This window comes from Thermobia domestica, chromosome 10 (assembly GCF_964235325.1).
Source record: "Thermobia domestica chromosome 10, izTheDome1.hap1.1, whole genome shotgun sequence".
NCBI lineage: Eukaryota > Metazoa > Arthropoda > Insecta > Zygentoma > Lepismatidae > Thermobia > Thermobia domestica.
In genome coordinates, this window is record NC_137463.1 from 104,990,036 (window position 1) to 105,010,989 (window position 20,954).

The 20,954-nt window shown below is 35.7% G+C and overlaps 1 protein-coding gene across 3 annotated transcripts in view; it reads right to left on the bottom strand.

The window, feature by feature from the left end:
* Nucleotides 1-18,485, bottom strand: part of LOC145662621 (putative peptidoglycan muropeptide transporter SLC46) — a 59,862-nt gene extending 41,377 nt beyond the window's left edge. Inside the window, exons 1-3 of one of the 3 annotated variants that reach the window (XM_081728358.1) lie at nt 18,265-18,485; nt 10,230-10,492; nt 4,700-4,824 (exon numbers count right to left, since the gene is read on the bottom strand). In XM_081728358.1, coding sequence (XP_081584484.1) covers nt 4,700-4,798 — 99 coding nt within the window. In that variant the 5' untranslated portion in view covers nt 4,799-4,824; nt 10,230-10,492; nt 18,265-18,485. The remainder of the gene's footprint in view (nt 1-4,699; nt 4,825-10,229; nt 10,493-18,264) is intronic. The other 2 variants (XM_081728361.1, XM_081728357.1) reach the window with 2 other exon arrangements.
* Between the last annotated feature and the right edge of the window lie 2,469 nt (nt 18,486-20,954).

The following is a 20,954-nucleotide window of genomic DNA, read 5'->3' on the forward strand; positions in this document are numbered from 1 at the left end:
AAGGATACTGGCTTAGGCGAAAATCACACTGGTTTCAGTAAAAACTCAAAACTATTGGAGAAAATTGAAGACTCTTTCAGTGAAGAGCCAAACCGGTTTTGGAATAAAACCAAAAACGGTTTTGAAGAAAACCAGAATGCCGTTGTTTATAAGAACCCTATTTCCGGCCAGTTTTGCCCATTAACCCTAGTAATTCAACAGCAGTACATCTGTATTTGGATCGAACCCAGGACCGCGAGCACCAAAGGCGTGCGCGCTAGCCACTAGACCAGCAGGGGAGACTAAAATACACTTGGACAGACACTTTAATTAAGCAGCGATTTAAATTTAATTTTTATTCTTTTTTCCTTTCGCACAACGTTACTACGGATTGTTGCAAACCTGAGAAATATACGAGTTTAATTTAACGTTACTACGGATTGTTGCAAACCTGAGAAATATACGAGTTTAATTTAACTCAATATGCTGAATATCTGTGTGTAAAACGAAACATTTAACGACTTTTTACGTATTCTTTTCATTCCTTAGGAAGCTTTCAGAATTCCTTTTACTATTATGAAGATTTCCAAAGGTCAATAAACTCAAAGGAGAAAGACGAAGAGATTGTTTACTAAGATTGACTTATCCAAAATACAATAGATGGCAGTGCTGATTATTCTTAATGTCTATTGTCGCGTCGGCAAATGTTTCAACAGATTGGCACCATAAACCCTTCCCATCATTATACAATTTAAAGTTATTTCTGTGGTCCAGTTTAGTTGGATTTACTGGCAGTTGGTGGGCTTTTCTTCTTCATGTATCCAAAACATTTGACTTCTTGGAAATACCAGCAGGTTTTCTTTTAACAAAGGACGATCTGTTTCATGATGTGAACTGTCAAAAACACCGACGCAACTTTTCGTCATACTCTGTTGCTTGCTAATTAACCTCTGTTAGAAAGATAACTGTAGGATGTTTGTAAATACATAACTAAGGCCACTTCGGGTGATCGGCCATTTTGGAGTGATCCACGAGTTTAAACAAATGACTAAAATTTATAAAATTTAATCTTAGCTCCAGTATTCGGAACTATTGAAAACCACATTCAAAATTAGAACACCCATGTTACGGAAAGAACATCAATGTAAGCAAATAGAAGAAATACGATGAGTATAGCGTATGCGAAGGAGTGTCAGTCTATTTCCATGAAACGAACGGCGTTTCGTGTCTCCTTCTTGTCATAGAGAATGTTACGCAATTTCGTAGTAACTTCGCCTATACCGAAGCATCTAATGATGTATAATATTGAACTATTAGAATGCAATCATGTAAGTATCTTCAGACACAAAGTAAGGGACCATTTTTAATCCTCTGGTATTACAAAGACGATTTACACTATTTAGACAATGATCTTCAAGACACAGCTACTGCCATGTTGGTAAAGTGACCACAGTTTATTCATCACACTATGCACGTGAAATTGTAGCACTACGTTCCTTTCTTTTCACACATGATGAATATATTGGGCACACTGAGCAATGACGTTTTCAGTATCCATGACAACATCTACTGGTCAGTTTTCAGCTTACGAAGAGAGCAGCTTTAAATACTTCATTATATATTTATATATAAAAGTGTTCTGGTCTTTTCCGAATCTCGGTCTAGTATATAGCCATTTGCTATTATTATTATTATTCAGTAAGTTGTAGAAGTTAAATATTTCTTGTAAAACTAAAGATGTACGGGTGTTAGTGAGCTACTGTATAATACGATATCAAGATGGCAAAATGGTATGGATAATAAACCAGTTGAATTATTTTCGTGCACATAAGAAATAAATATGCTGCTTTGCTTCGCACGGAGTTACTTGCATCTTTTCGACTGCAGTTCTTTCTTGAAGTGTTTGCATAAAATTCATTGTACTAAACCATATTTAACACACACACACACACCGAAGAAGAAGAAGAAGAAGAAGATACGTATATAGAGTTTGGCAACTTTTGAATCGCTTTATATATGTACTGTATATTGTGTGGTAGTGCGATTCAAAAGCCGCAGAACTCTGAGTTTGAAATGTAATAATTGGAAAACGAGAAATTATTTACGAGTATTCTTGTATGCGATATTTGTAAGAGGCTTTGGAAAACGTTTAGCCACCAGCAGAGACTAGTGCTAAGTGAGAGGATGCGCTAGAGTTTGCAAGAAGTTAAGGACAAAGGAAAGCCCATCGGACATGAGTCTCACAGAAGAACAGAGTTGCTTTTGTAGAAAAGCACTTTCCACAATATCGTATGAACATTGCCTCTCTTTCAGCACTGGTTCCTCTGGTATTTCGATGCCAGGAAAAACAACAATGCATGGCATAGTGTGACGTGTACACAAGACGTGCTACAGCTAGACCTAGAAGCGAAAGATCACGTGCAATTTCTGGGCAGAAAATTGCAGGGATAATTTTTCTTGGCACAACTGTAAATTCAGATAAGTACGCTGATATTCTCATTCATATCACTACTTGGAAAAGTTGAATGCCATTCTTGGTTCCAACAGACCGAGGTGCGAAGACTCATACGTCGAATATGAGCATAGAGACGCTCATGATTTCTTCCAAAAACGACTAAATACGATATAGCACAGCAACCCCACAATGCTTCAAGATTTGCGGTCCTACATAATCAGAATCGTGAGTGGCATTCAAGCTAGCACATTAAAAAAAAAAAAAAAAAAAAAAAAAAAAAAAAAAAAAAAAAAAAAAAAAACACCAGCATATGTCTTCAGGATTATTTTGTGTATTAAGTTTAACGAAGGAACATCATTTATAAAAGTAATTTAAAGCTTTTGTAATCAAACTGAAAGTAAAATGAATTTAATGAAAAAGCTAGGTGTAAAATGTTGTGTATCACTACTTTCCTAGAATATATCTAATTAACTTCAATTCAGAGTTCGAGGACTTTTGAATCGCACTCATCGCGCAAATTATGGACGGCCTTTTACCACATCTCGGACAGCAAACGTGAGCAGAATTTCCATTTCTCATTCATTCTAACCAAAGAAGACACTGGTGTTACATTTGGGTAACGCAATGATAATTCAAGAAACTCTATATGTATCAATGTTTCTCTGTCTAACATCTTATTGTTCGCAGCAGCATTTGCCATGTAATCGTTGCAGGCACTCAAATGAGAAAAGGTTATGGTTTTGTAGATTAATTAAACTATCGCGACATTCTCTGAATTACTAGAAGGGTATTTGGAGTTAACAATTTCCATTGGAGTTCTAAAGAAAGTATCTGTTTTCCTTTCTTATTTTCTGAAATTCACCTAATAAAGTTTATTTGTAGACAAGGATCATACAAGTTGACAAAAAAATAGGAAGGTGATGCTTTATATCGGAGTAGAAATATTAATGAATATGAATAAGAAGCATCTGAGCAATGTAGCCATGATGTTTTAATTCTCGTATTGCTTCTTAGCTCTAGTCTTCTTAATATTTAAGTAGTAGCGTCATTTGGGGAGGGGAGGGAGCAATTGTTCCCCTGAGTTTCAATAATACGTATTTTTTAATCAATTCTACACTAGTACACTAATAAAACCGTGAAATTCTTACGTCGGCATAGAGTCTCCCCCCCAAACACATACACACAAGGTCTGAAATGACTATTGTTTTTAATATATTCCTTCACTCCAACTCACTCATTTCCAGTGTTTCAAATACTCTGAAACTATGTGGACGCCCAAAAACGAGTATTCTTCGCACCATCTACTTCCTACAATTAAAGATGGCGGCATGGGCAGTAATTCTACGATATTCGTTAGTTTTCAGAATGTCTTAGATTTTTATCAATGGAGTCCTCGCACATCAGTTATCAATATTATAAAATATATTTAACAAGGGGAAAGGTAAAGGACACTTTCTACATGAAACTTGATCAAATTTAATCATGCTTTGCATGTAACTATTCATGTGCTTTCTTCGCACGCACATGAGAGTAGTTCAAATCTTACTTTAAGCTACAGATATAATCTTGATTAGCTTCGGTGTTGAAAAGAAACGTTAAACTCAACTTATATTAGGATAAATGGTAGTTCTTAATATATGGAAAGTTGTTACTTATTGAAGTGAACCTAAAAATAATAATTTGTGATTATCAAGCAGCTAGTCAGACACGTCAAACAACAGTCTATTTTGTAGATTTTTTTACGTTAATTTTCGTTCAAATTTATTAGTTTTTTCTAAGTTTAACAGAAGATAAGCAAGCATAATAAATAAATAAATAAATAAATAAAAAGTTGGGGAAGACAGAAACATATAAATGTTTATTGTTTTTGTTTTCTCAAATATAACAACAATATACACTTATAAGGATTATCAAACGAACAATATATGTGAATAAGAAACAGGATCGTATCATAGGATCGTCGCTGTCTGATAAAGGGGAATCAGTTTACATTTAAGTATTATAGATGCTTATTTACAAATATCTATCCTCAGGAAGAATTGAGATAAATGTTAACAATATATTGTAATTATTACTTCTTAATGTCAGATAAACACATAAATGCAAATTCAATAATATTATTGTCAGAAAAATCAAGTTCAAGTCGTGTAGAAACCAGCAAAACTAACTTTTATCTAAGAAAGGAAACAACGAGAAAGACAGAATTCCATAATTTTATAAGTAGTAATAACCTATCATAAACAATAAGAAAAGATTGATACTCACTAGTCGTGCATATGAATGTGTAAAGTTCTCATTCTCAAGGTCTCTACCAGCAACCTGTACATTCCTTCTGAAAAGGAACAAATTTCGAATTTGTTCCATTATAAATTAGGCGTGACTTAACTACCCTGTTAAGAAAATAACATAACATATTAGTATTATGATGTTACTATTACGTGATTTGCACGATAGAAAAGATAAAAATCAAGTGTAAATGAGTAAATAAGTCGTATTGCATATTTCGACATATAATGCTACTACCCACATTTCCCCCCTCTTCAGCTTGATGTTCAACCATTCAAACTCTACAGGAATGGCTCATGAGAGAGAAATCTCACCGGTAAAAATTTACACTTCTTTCGCTTGAAACTAAACAAAGAAAATTCTCTTAATGTACTAATTTGTTGTATACAATAACTAGTACATTAACCTTTATTATATCTCGTTTCATTTATCTGTGCGTGCGGCATAGTTGCGGACAAGTTTCCTTATTTACAGGTGACGTCAGTCAATTGCAAGATTGCGAGATGTAGTGGTTTTACTTGAGATTTCTTTCATATGCAGTTTTTCAAGCAAATCAAAAGGATTTGCTAAACTGAATCAAATTTAATGGAAACAGTCGTGTACAACATACAAGTCGTTGTGCGTTGAATATGTAAAACTATTTTACATGGGATGAAATACTAAAGCATGTAGATGGCTGCAAACTTAATTTTCACATATAGAAATAGAACTTAAAAAATATAAAATATCATTAAAAACATTAATTTATTATGTGTACAGTAGTGGCGGAGAAAGAAAAAACAACATGGGGCTAGAAACTGCAATAGTGCAGATATATAAGCCGATACACAGACCATGCGTCATCGGCTGAAATGCTCGTCGCATGGCCGGACAGATTTCCGTGTGCTCTCGCGTCATAACATTAAATATTTTATTTCAGTATAGGAAAGTAAACCGAATTGCAAGAGAGACAGATAACCAGCAAGTCTCATTCTTTTCAGCTTTGTTTATGGTCCTACGAGTTTGAAATACTAATGAAATTAGCTAACAGATAGAAAAATTCTCAGCTCACTGTCGCTACAATCGGGCTACCCAGATTGCAGCACGTTCAACGCAATCTGTCAGTGCACAAGCTCTCAAGTGTCATTATTTCTGACTTTCTGGAACTGAGTTTGCTACTTGTTAATTCACGTAGATTTCCAATCGTCTCACGATAAAGAAAAAATGAAATGAAATCTTTCTGTTTCACGACCCATGATTATGCCTTTAGGGCTCAAGGAGATTAGGATCATGAACAAAATAGGAAATGAAGAAACTGGAAGGGAACAGGGGAACACGAGAAAGTTCACGCTATTGAGGTTGTCCACCACAAAATACACTTGGTGCGAGCTAGGATCCAACCTGTGACCCCACGCTCCAGAGAGGAGCGCTCTACGACTGATGGTTCTACGTGGTCCTTTATGATGATGAGTCAACACCGTCAACTCCCGTTTGGTGCAACTGGGAGTAAAACCAGGGACCACACACTACGAAGTCGCGTGCATTACAATTCGGCTAAGCAGGTCAATAAATAAATTTTAAAAAAAAGAGAGAGAGAGAGAAAGAAAGAGAAATCTGTCTCTGTTTTAATTAGGGATGGCCAGAACCGGTTTTCGGGTCTGAACGAATCCGGTTCCAGAACCGGTTTTTCGGATCTAGGCCTGGAACCGGTTCTTCAGATCCAGGTCTAGAACCGGTTCTTCGGATCCAGGTCTGGAACCGAAACTTTGTGACGATTCCTACGGTAAACCCGAGCTGCTGGAAGACTGTGAACAGTGTGCTAGATGAAATGGTGGAAGCGACAGGCAGGCGCCCAGGCGGCGGCCGCTTGTCTCATTTGGCTAAATAAACTGGGTAACTGGCAAACTTAATGGTTAAACAGGCAAACTGGCCAACTCATTTGGCTAAACACCCACTGGTGGACCAAAATAAAAACACACACACACACACAAAAACACTGGTGGCCCAATTTTTTTTTCTGGGGGCACAAGCGCATGGTCCTCTTTGCAGTCTTTTGAAGGTGAAATTTGTGCCTCCTTTACGGGTCTCTGGGGGCTTTCGGATTCAGGTCTGGAACCAGTTCCTAAGATCCGGTTCTGGAACCGGTTTTTCGGATCCAAGTCTGGAACCGGTTCCTAAGATCCGGTTCTGAAAACCGGATCTCCGAGCCGGAAGCGGAACTTTGTGGCCATCCCTAGTTTTAATGCTCTTACTCGTTCCCGGAGACGATATTCTTTCCGATGATGCTCATGCTGACGAGAACTCAAAGTTTATTTTCCAACATGACTACAATATTTGTTATATATATATTATAAGAAAAGTCGTATGATCGGAGTTGAGAAATGGAACATACTGCATATTAGTAGAATCAATTTTTGATATCACTGTACTAAGAGGGATAGGCCTATGCGTGTAGTCCCTTCCTTACGCCACTAGTCTACAGTCTGGATTTACGCATATACTACTTCCATTAGTATGGTTGAATAAAATATATCAATTTCAATAACAGTTCTCACACTTCTGCCTACCGCACAGGCAGCTGTTTCTGTTGTTTTATTAAATGCAATATAAGTATATTTTTTTCTTTCTTTAATACTTTATGTAGTCCTTCTAATATCAGAATGCATTACGTTGTGTGGTGATCTGTTTTTTCGTTTCCATTTTTCACTTCGAATTACAACAATATTATAACATAAAAATCATGCAGTGACTTTTGGTGTTCGTATGTTCTGGCCACCAGAAGCAGAAAAGTACTCACACCTCTCCTCCCGTCAACTTCTTCCACGAATAACAGCATAAGTAAATATACACCGCAGTGACCTTACAAAACAAGCGCTCGAACTCGTCAGATGGGTAATACCTTAATATCAAGCGATAAAACTTTTTTTTTTTTTTTTTTTTTAACCAGTGTGACTTCTCTCACGTGGCGCCTCTGAGCTCTGCGATAATTTGGAACTGATGTATTTGTTTCTATATCTATCAATACAACGGCTGAAATAGGTACACAAAACTTATTTTGTTATCACTAAATCATTTGTTTCATATTATTTCTATAGAAATCCCTATATAATATATTATCCCTATATTATTTCTTTCTGCCTTGTAGAAACTCGGTGTCAGCTCCTAAGTACAAGAAATACGTAGAATTATCTTATTCTCTATACCAATTTCTTGATATGCCTACCAATAATTGTCATATGGTGTCGAAATGATGTTATTATATTGGGTTAGGGGAACCAAATTAGAGATATATTTCTTTTAAAAACATTCTTGTAGTACTCGATGAGAGAAGCACCACAGTACAGCATATAATTTACTTATTTATTTATTGAATTTGAGGGCAAGAACACAGCAATTTACACAATTAAAGGTGTTCACATACTATGTTTACCCCATGTCTTTAATGCGCTCTTTATTGTATTGAAGTGCTCAGTTCTCGACAGACGGTGCTGCACTTATCCTCGAAACATATAGCTCAAGGAAGATTAGGATCTTATACGCCTTAGTTTCTAGTGACTAAGATAAATACTCTTCCCGCTGGTTTAATGGCTAGCGAGTACTCTTTGTTGAAGGCGGTTCGATTTCTGGTGAAAGGCTAATGAACGAATAAAGGTTATTTGAATTGTATCTTAAACTGCAGATGCACGTTTTATACAGCCTCGATAATAAAAAGGGACATTAAACTACAATGAACAAAGATAAATATCTTCATTAAATAAAACATTTTCTACTTCTCTTCAAAAGCTATACGTTCTATGAATGGAAGCAGCACCTTCTGCCAAAATTCAGGAATTTAATACACCAGGAAACAAATATTTTCAAACCATGGGGAACATTACAAACATTGTACGAGAGTAAGACAATAAGTATCTGCAAATCAGACATTTCTACAATTAAACTGAACACATCTCTTATTTACAAGTATCTATCGATATTACTTGAATTGCATCATTTTAGCGAATTTCACTTATCCTTGGATTTATTTGTTTGTCAAATATGTTTTTATTTGTTTTATTAAGAATGCTTATTTTACATGGACAACCAATTTCAGTTTTAAGCACCATGTGGCGCACCAATTCAAACGTTTAGTGGAGGGCAGTAAGACTTACAACGGAACATGCTGAATATCTTCCGTAAGTTTATAATAAATTTTTGTAGCATTATTATAGTTCTGTAGCTGAATCCCCCTTTTAACATTTTTTCCCTGGAAAACAAAAATAGCGACTACACAAAATTGGAGCTAGGAACTCAAAGAACAAAAATGGCGATTACACGAAACAAAAAGGCAGTTCACATCCCTTTAAAATACAGGGCTATTCTAAGGGTTGCTGAATTACATTCTTTTAATGCATTTATAAATTAAATTAGAACAAGGACACTGATAACTATTTGATTCAGTGACACAACTTTCTAAACAACTCTTTCTTTTAAGGTTTTATTTTATTTATTTATTTTTACCTCAAATGAGTTAATAAATTTTCTCTGACCTGACGGGCACTGTTTTCTGGAAATTTGGCAATAGTTTCTTTTTCTTCTCCAAAGACATATAAGCCTCTGTTGTCTACAACGTGACTATGTATGGACGGAAGAATCGGAGTGTCAGAAGATATCTGTGAATTCCCCTGTACTTGTTTCCGATTTTTTAAGTAGGACTAAAAAGTATGAAGAAAAAGAAAGGCTAAGGAAACTTCAGGAAGCATTTGTATGGAGAAAGGAAATGTATGTATAACAAGCTTTGAGTTTTGGAATTTATCTTCAACTACTGGCAACTTTTGAACCTATCTCGGCTCACCTACGTTTAAAATAAGATTAATCACGCTTCAAGCCGACACTACTGTCTTGCTCATTCTACTAAATTGAAGATTTTCTTTGTTGTACATTTTATATATTTATTATATGACAACAATGAGACATCCAGTAGAGATATCTACACCTGTATTTACTAAAATATTTATGCATTCAAAATGATGAATTTCTTTCTGCTCGTAACCAAACGCACTAACATCTCAAATTCTTTTAATGACGGAAGAAGTGGTCTCTATGTATTTCTAACCTTTCTCTTGACGAGGCTGTACCCAGCAATTGAGACACAGGTCAGCTGTACTTACACTATGTGATTTGATTTGATTTTGAGTATAGCACCCCTTTCAGCAGCGAGGCTATATAAGACGTGGACCTATAAGTTAACGTGGGATTCGAACCTCATGAGCTCCGCCGGAAATCGAAGCCGAGTCTCTCACGCCAAAGGCGTGTACGCTAATTGCTTAGCAACGAAAAAGCTTGCCTACACTCTGTAGCAATTTTCCGAATTGTTTAGTCACCTTTTCATTAATAAATATCTTTCCCGGGATACCATGCCCCGAGGTAGCTATAGATGGCCGCCTCCTTTACTCAACGTGGCAATGGCTTTCCATTTTCAAAGGAATCTGGCGCCATTTTAACCTCGAGTCTTCTTGCAGACTCCAACTGATACTACCAAATGACACTATACCTTCGTCTCCACAAATTCGGTTTTTCCGTGAGTCTTCCTCCTAACTCAGTACTCTCGGAAACATATCTTCGTTCCCTGTTCCTTCTCTAGGTATATCTATCTCTTAATTTACCGAAGGTTCTTTGTTCCCTTCTTCTTAGTTGTCTCTTACCAAACAACTATTGTAATCACTTCCTTCCCGGCTATATTTAATGACGAGACCATTAAAGGGTTTCTTCCCTTCGACTCTCTGGCCTATTCCGTCGAGTCAACCAGGGATTCGCCTATAAAGGTGTAAGAATGACCACTTATTACAGTCGGCAAAAGCACCAAGCACTACTGACGCACATCTAACTATTAACAATATTTGAGGAACTGAACATCATGAATTAACTTAATGTTACGAGGACCTTGTCTTTTGCCCTTTCAAGTAATGCAAACAATTTAAATCTTTATTTTTGAATTTTACTTTTACCTTATTTGTCATTAACTCTAGAAGAGTTACTTCCTTTATACTCAGTTGGCAACATTTTCACCCTTCTTTCTACTGACAGACATAATAGGCGACGGATGGACTGCAGTGATACATATTTTAAAATATTGAACTTTTCCCATGTTGTTTCCTACAGAACTAATACCAATTTGACTTTGCTCGACCCGTTATTTATAATTTTATACTTCTAAAGGATTTCAATTTTATTGCTCCTCAATCCTGACTATACTTTTGTGAATTATTACAAATTGCCCTTACAATACTCTTCTTTAATAAGAACTAAACTATTATTTTCACTATATAAGGGATAAATCCTATGGGTTAAAATACAATGTCCCAATCTGTGATACAAATTGTTCCTGACCAATTTATACACAATCCGTGTTCAGCTTGTATACACAATCCGTGCTTGTGTATACAAGCAGTTACGCATAAATAAGAAACATTAAGTCTCTCTTAACATTGAACTGCAGACGAATCCATTAGGATAGCAAATACATTAGAGTAATGAACACAAGTAATCTAACCCAGTTTACTTGTTATGTCAAGTTAAAAAAGATACAAGTTACAGTTGAAGTCCGTCAGTAAATTTAGAATTACAAACGTCAAAAGAGGGTGACCGACGGACTCCACTCATATGTAACACGAAGCGCGTCTAAGTTAGATCAGTTTTAGGAGACATATTATATTTGTATTAAATGAAAAAAAAAAAAAAAAAAAAAAATGAACCAAGTTTCCGCAACTTACGTCAGATTTTATGACTATTTTGTAATTTGCTCACCAATATTAATTTTATATATATATATATTATAACGACTCTATAGAAAAGCGTCGTCAACCTGGTTCGTTTTGTAACATATAAATTACGAAGCGATAATTACTTTTCTCAATGAAAAAATCAACTCAGATATTTAAAGATTATTAATCTCACCTTTATTGCTTGATATGTCTTAATATTCTTTTTAAGACCGTAAAATACATAAATTCACTTGACTAGGTCAACACATAACATGTACGTAGTCACAACTATCCCATAATAATCTCTCTTACAGATATTAAAAACATTCTTCTTTTTTGTTAATTTAAAATGAACATTCTACTAAGTATATTACATATTTATGAACACTTTTTGCCCACGGTACAGGTAAATATTATGCAAACTAAAGTATTTCGTTATAGAAAATGTCGCCCGATAAAGGGACTGAATATAAAAGTCATGAGTGGGCTTGGCTTTTATATTCAAGAACCACTGGTCTGATTAGATTAATGTTCGTACATTACGTATGTTCTTTATATTTCGATCACACCTCGTACATATCTTCATTACATTTTGGTTAACCCTCATATATATATAAAATATTAGTTATTATCATTCACATAAATACATTTACAATAAATCTTTGATTTCATTAATATTTCTCTTTTATTACATTATTATTTATTCTTTATCATTAAAAACATCGTCGCTTATAAATATAATTAACGAGGGTGAAATACAAACTATCAAGATTACTAGTTTCGATCATGATTACAAACGATGATATGACAAATAATATTTGTTCTTTTCGGGCGCATTGTATAACAAATAAGTTAGATGTTGCAATTGCAATGTATACATGGTAGCACTAAGATGTCCAAAATAAAAAAAGAATTTCACTCAAGGTAGTCATTGAATAATTGATTTTATAGAATGGATCTTATTCTTAACATAATCTTTGATAATTAAACACAAATCAATCTAATATAAAATAATTTTTGTCTTTAACTAATTATAAATTGAATTATGATTCTTCATATTAATAAGAAAGAATAAAAATTAAACATAACCTACGTTTGAATAATCAAATGGAAGTAAATAAATTTATTTTACAGAAACAAAAGACACCCTTTTGTTATTAAATAAACACATTTTTCATTATTATTGTTATTTTTCATTCTTATTTATTTGATCAAGAATGTTGGGTGATACTAACTCTTTAACTAGATGCATCCATTTTTCCTTTGTATACGGAGTAGGCTTCCAATAGGGTACACTGTACAGCACAATCATGATTATGTCCTGTATTGTTATTTTGTACAGAAGTTACTTCAATACCTGGATCTTGATGTGAAGTGCCATCTCTTATCCTTCCATTACTTCTATCCACGTAGTTCGCTGCGTTGGTGGAATTTCTCCATATATTTCGTCTATTTTTAAACCTATTTTGACTATATGGTCTAACATAGGAATTATTACGATTAATTAGGTTATGCGGATTCCCTACATAACCTTGTCTATTTTGTTCATTTTGATTGCTAGAGTATATTCGTCTTAGGTTCGGTTCATTATTATTCACACTTCGGATATTAAAATTCCGAACAGGGACCAAATGATCTGAATTATTCTTATTTTTACCCATTCCTGGTTGTGTTAGATTCATAGCATGATATTGAGTTTCGTAGCATTGTACAAGCATTAATAAATGACTGAAACTCATACACTGTGTGGAAAATAAGATCTGCTGTAATTTAAATGGAAGCAAATTGCGAATCGATGCAATTATTCTTGATTCCGATTGCAAGGGATTAACAACCTTTAATTCATTATAGACATTTACAACAAACTCTACAATAGATTTGTGCAATCGAGGATTGAAATGTTGATTTCTAAGAGTGGCATCTCTGTTTGCCAGCAAAAAGTCATTTTCGTAATTCGCGATCAATGCCGCTTTAAATTCCTCATATGTACTAATATGATCACGTATTGCCTTAAACCATAAGGAACAAGGTGGGAGTAATACATGGGGTATTAATTTCATGTATTGTGATCGGTCGATAGACATTATATTACATTCGTCTTGGAACTTCTCCAAGAAAGAACTAGCATTTTCATTGCACTTACCACTAAATTTACTCATGGCTTTGATTTCGCTCATCTTGACACTTAACTTAACCTTTCTTTTCTCACTCCTTGTTCTTGTGGTGTGATTGTTCCGGTCCGTAGCGTGCTGTGTCATGATACCATTTATATTTCGTTCATCAGTGATCTTCGGGCAATTTTCCTCTAATATAATATCCTCCTCAGATTCCGGCGAAGGCGTATTTATATCCGGTGATCGGGGAAACTCGAAGCGATCACTGCCCAGATTATTGCAATAAATGTTATCTCATGCCTGTAACATTTTAATTTCTTCCTGCATAGTAGCCAACTGGATCTTTTGATGCTTAACGGAAGATTCTATTGACGTTAAATCCTTTTTTACAGCACAGATTTCATGATTTTGATGATCGTGCTTTTCTTGACATTCATCGGCTAACCTTTTTAACTTCTCTTCAAACTGCGAGGATATGTCATTCATCACCTGGACGATTGTTTGTTTCGTATCGTCTGATTTCAGTTCTATCCGTTCTATTCGTTTACTTAATTCTTCATACTCCTTGCTAGCTTCGTTGAATTTCAATTCTATCTTCTGTTCCATGGTCTGGTTAGCTTCATAGAACTTCTGTTCCATGGTCTGGTTAGCTTCATAGAACTTCTGTTCCATGGTCTGGTTAGCTTCATAGAACTTTTGTTCCATGTTTGCGTTAGATTCATTGAGCTTCTGTTCCATGGTTTGTTTTATCTCAGTCGTCATTTGCATAATTTGTCGCTGCACAGCTAACAAAAGTCGATCCTCAGATGACAAACTTGGTGTTGCACTAATTTCATCTGGATTACTGGTATTAGATTCCTGTTGCACTATTTCACTATCCATTTTTCTTTTGATGACCTTACCGCTTCGTAATACGGTTAAGTTCGTATTCATAAATGGTAATATCCAAGTAAATTCAGCCCTACTTTCCTTCTTCGGGAACTGAATTTTCAAAAGTCCCGGGTTTGGTAAACCAAATTTTTATAACGACTCTATAGAAAAGCGTCGTCAACCTGGTTCGTTTTGTAACATATAAATTACGAAGCGATAATTACTTTTCTCAATGAAAAAATCAACTCAGATATTTAAAGATTATTAATCTCACCTTTATTGCTTGATATGTCTTAATATTCTTTTTAAGACCTAAAATACATAAATTCACTTGACTAGGTCAACACATAACATGTACGTAGTCACAACTATCCCATAATAATCTCTCTTACAGATATTAAAAACATTCTTCTTTTTTGTTAATTTAAAATGAACATTCTACTAAGTATATTACATATTTATGAACACTTTTTGCCCACGGTACAGGTAAATATTATGCAAACTAAAGTATTTCGTTATAATATATATATATATATATATATATATATATATATATATATATATATATATATATATATATATATATATATATTTTTTTTTTTTTTTTGTGAACCCGATACTACAGCTGCGTGCGTACATAGAAAAATATTTTCACTTTTTGTTATATGAGAAAAAAAAATAGGTATTTATTATGTTAAGTCCTGCCGCTAAACAAGAGAATTAACTGGCAAAAATTATAAATCACCTACAAAAGGCATTTTGTGTTACGTTTGGTTCACGGTACTATCCTGTTTTAGGAAGGCACACTTACGTTCATGAAATATTATCTTCTGTAAGCACAAAATGCATTTCTACTGCCTTAAGAAACATTTCTTATTGCATTACCACGTGCACGTTGACTTTAGGTGGACTGAGCATAAACACGACCCAATTTGTGCTAAGTAACCACTGAACTCCATGAAGCGTAAATAATCGAATCAGGACAGCGGTGCAGCGAATCGGGACCCAAGCGGCAACGAGGAGACGCGTCTATAAGGAGCAGGGATCTTAGCGACGGTGGGTATACAATGAACGAGGATAGCGCAAAACACTGTATGATATTTAAAAAATTAACTTATCTGTTCGAATATGTATTTGTACGTTACTAATAATGTTATAGGTATTACAGACCTATTCTGATGGTTTCGTTGTTTGCACATTTGTGTTCCAGAATAACATAATATTACTAACGTAAATTTCACAAATATGTGGATCCCTCAACTCTCGAACATGGTACGGTTGGGCGTCATGAGTTAGCACACTGACGTCCGATACTTTACTATACTTCACTTCGAATACTGTAGTTGCTAGCAACTTTATGGATGAATCTGTGCTTAATATTAGACATTTGTACGTAGATACGCATATCCAAGGAAAAAACACAACATATTTCGATTATTAACAGACTGGTTTTTACACATCTATTCTGTAAATTTTCCAGATATGTAGATCCGTACAGTAAACATGAACGTTAAATTCATAAAAGAAATTTTAAAAAATATAACAATAAGTTCTACGGGTGTTACAATACTTTACTACGTCATACTCTATAAGGAATTTATAATGAAGATGAAGTGTTATGTGAAGGCAGTATACAATGATCGCAAATCTGTGCCAAATGCACGTCACGTGCATCTATATCATATGAAGTGGTTGTGCGCTATTTTTATTCATGCGTATACCCACCATCGCTGATGTGCCTGCAATTTATGGAGTCACCTCTGCGCATCTCCCCAGACTCGCTTAGATACAATTCGCGCTTTATAGTGACCACGTAGAACAAGTTGGTTAGTGTTTTATGCTGTATTTATAACTAAAATGGTTAAGCACTCGTAAAGCGAACTATACCCAGTAGTGCGTCTCTTCTCTATAAAAAAAAAAAAAAAAAAAAAAAAAAAAAAACTTTCCTAAGATAGTAGGAGTGAATTTTTTTTTGCGAGAAATGTCTATCATGTTTACCTAAACTGGAACTCACGTTTTGGGTTAAATCCCCGAGTTAGTCTACGTCATTTAATCAATTCATTCTGCTGCTATACTTTTGGCACACCACATTTTGGAAATTTGATCAGGAAATAGAATTAAATACAAACTAAAACTATTTTAGATTTACAAGTGTAAGGTTATTAGTGTATAATCATTACAAGTGCTTTGAAATGGATAAAATAAGTGAGCGCATATGGAAGATGACTATTAGAAACTATTTTCCACTTGCAGTGTATTTCTGCACAGTGTGCAGTAGCTCTATTTTATGTCTATAAGTGGAGCGCTACTAGTATCAAGGCATGACAAGTGTTATCGAAACTCGTATCAGTGCCAAAACCTACTTGTTTTCACTACCCTCGCATACGCGTAGTCTACCGTTGCTGATTCGCATAATCCCTTCGGATGCACTCCCACAATATCGTACGATACCGCCAGCTTCGCCCTTCTCTGACGCGGTAGATAGCATTCGTACTTTTCCAGCCACACCTAGCACAGGTTGGTTTATGTTTTTACAGTGTGGTTTTTATGCCATACATCCGAACTCTGTTAATTTTCTAGATAAAGCTCTCAGAGTGATTCATTAGTTCTCTAAACGGGATATGTTTAGTTGAAGGGGTCTAGAAGTACGTAAAAAATAATTTACAGGAAAAATGAGGGCAATAGTATACATGAGAACCCCCTGATCTGCGTTTCTTCTGTGTTCTATTACCGCTTCTACATGAAATACCATAAATTTTCTACGTAGTGCAATAGTAAGAAGTATCCATGTGTACAAGATATGCGATATGCGTTAAATTCTCCCTTCCATACACACACACATAGTCATAAATAAAGTACATGGGCACTACACATGCAGATATAAAGTACAGGTACGTTCTTTTTTATTTTCGTATCAGTCGATAAGTAAATAAAAGTCACTTTTATCCCCTTTGTAAGTTGCAAAATGATGTTCAGACTATATGTACTTACCAGAAGCGCAGAGGAATACGAATACAAATACGCAAGTACTTAGCCCTAGCCTAACCCAACTTAAGAGAAATAAGGGAAATTTTATTTTTATTTATTTATTTTTATTTTATTTATTTATTTATTTATTTATTTTTTTTTGATATAGTATACAACAGGTCCTCATCATTTCCCGAGGACTCACGAAGTTCATTTTTTTACGGATTATTCATTGAGGATCTAGGGACTTTAAAATGGGGTAACAAAGCGACTTTCATTTACTTATCGACTGAAACTTGTACCTGACATACTACAATTTCTGTACGTGGTGCAAGAGTTTTAACTATCCTCGAGTACGGTGCACTTTATATGTGCCTCTGTAGTGCCCTTGTACTTTATATTTCACTATGTGTATGTGTGTGGGGGGAGGGACTTGAACGCATATTGCATGTCTTGTGCTCGTGGATAGTTCTTACTGTTGCATTACGTACAAACGTGATGGTATTTCATGTAGAAGTTGTAATAGCACACATAAGAAACGCAGATCACGGTGTACTCATACTGCATATTCCAGTGTGAGTACAACATGATCTGGGCTTCTTATGTGTTCTATTACCATTTGTACATGACATACCACCATTTCTGTACGTGGTGCAAGAGTAAGAACTATCCTCGAGTACGGAACACGATGAGGAGCTGTTGTATACTATTACCTTTTTTTTTTTTTTTTTTTTTTTAAAGAAAGCTAAGTACTAAGAACAACAGTTATCAAATCACTTCGAGATCAAGAACAATTAACATTAACTTTTCATTATAATTATAAAGCCATTATTAAATGAGCTTAAAGTTACGTTATTGGATATTGTCAACTTACTGCAGTAGGTTACCAAAAAGTCTGTTGTTAAATTCTATCCATACTTATTAGTTCGACACAAGCGTTTCATAAAATTCTATGCGAAATGTTTTATCAGAAACATTCTATACCAATATGTTAACATATGAATCACTACTGTTTATACAAAACTTTTTGAGCACAAAAAGTGCAAGGCACTTTCTTCTGCTGCTCTATCTTCTTCTTCTTCTTCTTCTTCTGCGGGTGCATCTATCCTAAGAAAAGATCATTCTCTTTCTTTCAAGCATGAAAAATCATCTGGTTGGCAAGATGGCGTAGAATGTTCTACACAATGGAGCGTCATGCTCTTCAATTACTTCAATTTAATTATTAACAACAATTTCAATTTTGGACATAATTTAGTGTATTACAATTTTTATAGTGTTTTACATAATTTTTTGTATGTTCTACGCTTCTGCCTTCCTCTTTAATTCACAAACTAGTGCGGAAACAGAATTATTTGAAACAGGCCAATTCGTCCATTTCGGAACGGGCCATCTTTTACCATTATAATAACAACAAAAAGATTTAAAACAATTCTAGTGAAGCAGTCAACTTGGCCTTAGTGCTGTGACTTTTTAATTATAAAATCTCCTGCGAGGGAGATGAATAGAATAGAATAGAAAATCAACTGCAAGAGTGTCTCGCAAAAGTGAGTCAATCGAAGGTGGTCATGTGGAGAAACACTTCGCCACTGAACTATGGAAAGTACAAGAAAAGTTACTTGCAAGGTAGCAATCGCGTCACTTTAACAAAGGATTGAGGAGGAATGGCGAAGACATAGTTCAGGCGTAGATGAGAAAACAGTAGTGAAGCGGCCGTACAATCCAGCTCAATCTCTAAGCTTAGATGGAAGGCGCAAGTGATTCCAGTGGTACCTGCTATGAGAGCAGTAACGTGAACAGCGGCTTTTCGGAGCAAGGAACCTGAGGTGCACCCAAGTTATGGAGAAGACGAAGGAGAAGGATCAAGACCAGTTTGTCTGATGAGAGCGGGTATTCAGAAGAAGATAGATGGCCACGAAGACGGAAAGAAGAAGGAATTACAAAGACAGCTTACTTCTTATGGGAACGAGAATGGAAACGCCAGAAGACTAACGAACCGTCGCGGTGCCTATTCGGAAGCAGCTCAGGATTACAGGGAGAAAATGGAAAAGGAAGAAGACGAAGAGGAATTGAAATTGCGATTAGCGGATATAAAATCGTTCACGCACTATCCACCAGAGAGAGGAGATTTGTCAGCCCAAGCATTTATCATACAGTTTGAACGAGAGTGCTCTAATAGGTGTACGACCTAGGCAGGCGCTTAAGGTATTACCGGTCTTATTAAGGAACGCAGTGCTGTCGTAGTTTTACTCTAATGTGAATAAATTCCTCACGTATGCCGACTTCAAGCAAATGTTCTTAAGGCATCATTCAGAAGACGTGACATATGCTAGGTTAACGCGCCATAAGACTGTACCATTATCCAGGGGCGGATCCAGAACGGAGTTCTGGGGGGGCGGTGGGTTGTAATACTGCTACTTAGAGCTACTTTTAAGAGCATCAAAAACTAACTATACCGTATATTTTATTTACATATAAAATAAAGAAATTCTTCTTCTGGGGGGGGCGATCGCCCCCCCCCCCTTGGATCCGCCCCTGCCATTATCCCTAAGGTTGACGGGAGTATTGAACGGTTTGTTACATATAGGGTTTTTTTTTTTTTTTTTTTTTTTTAGATTAGGGACTTGGATTCACAGAGCAATTTAGTCCAGATTTGCAACACTATCATAACTTTGCTGCGTATCAGTATCAGAGACAGTTGGTTTCATTACGAGGCCAGGAGTTAGCGGAAATCATTCAAACAGTCCGACGATTTGAAGTAATTCACTACACCTGGGAAGCAAAACGGAAGACAGGAAGAGATGGTGCTAGAAGATGGGAGGACGGTGAGGACGGTACGAGTAGGGGCTATATCGAAGGATCAGGAAAGAAACAAGAAAAAGCTTCTGAACCCAAGGGAAGAATCAGCGGATGTGGAAGAGAGGGTGCACGAGGACGCGGGAACTATTGACGCGGCAGACGAGGTGGTTGTGCACGTTCTTGGAGAGGAAGAAGACGGCCAGGAAGGAAATGATACACAAAGAATATGAAAGAGATAACCCAAGATCCTTCCAGGAGGATATTCAACACCGTGGGGATCGCTGGGGAAGTCCAGATTAAAAAAAAAAAAACTAAATGAAGTATCCACCTCGCGGGTCCGAGGTAGGTACGACTTTTGTCAGAAGACTCATGAGAAAAGTATAAGTAAGGATATGCCTGAGGAAGTGTATAGTGGTGTGTATAGTCCTTTATGTGTATGTGAGTATGAGTGTAAGAATGAGGTAAATATTTTTCGAGTTACATTTCTACGTAGCTGGACAAGAGTGGGAGTATAACACGGATTGTGAGAATATCGATGACGTGAAGACTGATATTAAACAAATACAAAAATGGTCTGGTATCATACGAGTACATGTGTTGGACAAAGTTGTGCAAGCACTTTTGATAGTGGTGCATAGGTGACGTTGTGTAGTTTAGAGTTACGGAAAAAGGTTACAAAGATTATTTCAATCCGAAATAGAAACCAGTACCCCACGTAGTTCTTGTTGATTATAGTGGAACCAGGAAGAAAATAGTAAAAAGGGAAGT